We start from the raw sequence: 1,881 nt of genomic DNA on the forward strand, positions 1-1,881 counted from the left end.
AAATGTAGTAAATTTGCAAGGGGAAAAAAAAAAGAAATTTCCACAATTAAATAATTATTATATTTTTCTGTATCTTATTCTTCGCGAATTTATTTATGTTTTGATTTCAAACCCAGGGATCAATTTGTTTTGCATTTTATATTACATTATTATACATATATATGAGGATGAAATCAAAAAAGTGCTTTTGTTTTTAACATGTTTTTAAAATGAAAAACAAATTGACAAAAGTAAATGGACTTTGCAACAATTTGAAGAGCTGCTGTTTTTTTATGAAGAAAAAAAAATAAAATTCAATTACACAAGTTTTCTCTGTGACTTGGAGTTCACTTACGAAGAACAAATTTTTGCACCAAAACTACCTTCATACCTCGCGTTTTCACCGACACCTTATGGGAGGAGCATTCTGTTTCCGGTCACAGTCCCCCAGCTCTCTGTGGGGTTAAAGGCCGCATCGAAGGCTTAAAGAATGTAGCAGCTTAGCTACTCTGCCAGACATATATTTCATAATTACTAAATACGACAGCAGCTGTATAAAATATCTTCTTCTGCACTTCAGCTCAGGACGCTTTCCGAGGCCTATGTTTGTGTTCAGGTGAGTGAAGAAAGTATAGAAGCGCCCCGAAAACCAACAGGCTAACAACATGCTAACAACATGCTAACAGGAAGCGAAGTTTAATGTTAGCTGAAGCTTGTTGTCAGCGGACTGCCGCTTAGTAAAGTTATTTTATAGACCTTAGATAAACACCACAGTAGTACATTTAATAATAACGGCGTATTCAAATTCGCACTTTCTTTGCATGTAAGCTAGCGTTAGCTTAGCTAAAAGCTAACGCAAAGTAGAGGCGTTAGCATTGTATTGTCAAACAACTTTTGAGGTGTCATTAATTTCAGTCATTTGTTGAAAGGAAAATCAAAGTGGAAGGTTCTTGAGGGTTTGTGACGTTTTTGCCCATTTCTCAATACAAACGTTGTCCAAAATGTTTGTGTCCGACTCGAGGGCGTTACCAGAAGTGTCAACACAACAATGTGTGGATTGTTGAGAAAGTCGGGGCGAGTTTTCAGAGCAGTATTTATCATCATCCAGTTATTCAGTGTAGTTAACTTGCTCTCGACCAGGCTAACAGGTTTGGCTAAACTTGTTACAATTAGCATCTTCGTCATGTGAAGCTGGAAAGTTTCAGTTTTTGACAGGAAGGTGTGTCTTATGTCTCCATTTTAACATAACTTGAACTCGTAATTTCTCCAAAGACGGTTTTGAGTTCAGCCTCCTTTTAAAAATAGCAGTGTCCTCTTTATTTTCTAGCACAGTAAAGTTACATGTTAAACTTTATGCTTTCTAAATCTACACACAGCTGTAAAATAAGCTTTCTTTTCAGTTTGTCAATTAAAATATGAAATTATTTTCACTTGTTTTTGTCCTCTGCTCATTCCCTTTTTTAGGCAGTTAGAAARCAAAACTGTCAGTTCTAAAATTTTGTGTTGCTCACTCGATTTTACTTGCATTTTCAGAGAAAGAAGTGGAACTGAGGGCACATCCTGCAACACGAGGATAGACCAGCCACGGGACTAACAGATGAAGTAAGGTTTTCACACAAACTCATACCACACCATGTGATTATCAGTAGTGGATGTGTGTTTACAACAGTATGCTTAAAGTTATTTACAGTAAAGACTTATGCTGCGTTCACACCGAATGAGACTTCAGCTTCAAAATCGCAGCCAACGCTGAAGTTGGTCGCTCATGCACTTTGAGGTCAGACGCAGGACAGCTCTTGAAGCGCTGCACGGCAAGAGCCTCCCCGCCCCTCCCTCCTCTGTCGGGCTCTGTTTAATGTCGGACCAGGAAGTGGCTTTGCTTTATTTACAGAGAGCAAGAGC

General features: G+C 38.2%; 1 protein-coding gene across 1 annotated transcript in view; it reads left to right on the forward strand.

The window, feature by feature from the left end:
- Positions 1-394: 394 nt before the first annotated feature.
- LOC106520027 (E3 ubiquitin-protein ligase rnf146) overlaps positions 395-1,881 on the forward strand; it is a 4,847-nt gene continuing 3,360 nt past the window's right edge. The window contains exons 1-2 of the mRNA XM_014011925.1: positions 395-595; positions 1,513-1,581. Of these exons, the coding sequence (XP_013867379.1) occupies positions 1,577-1,581 (5 nt within the window). The 5' untranslated portion in view covers positions 395-595; positions 1,513-1,576. The remainder of the gene's footprint in view (positions 596-1,512; positions 1,582-1,881) is intronic.

This window comes from Austrofundulus limnaeus, unplaced genomic scaffold, assembly GCF_001266775.1.
Source record: "Austrofundulus limnaeus strain Quisiro unplaced genomic scaffold, Austrofundulus_limnaeus-1.0 Scaffold86, whole genome shotgun sequence".
Classification (NCBI taxonomy): domain Eukaryota; kingdom Metazoa; phylum Chordata; class Actinopteri; order Cyprinodontiformes; family Rivulidae; genus Austrofundulus; species Austrofundulus limnaeus.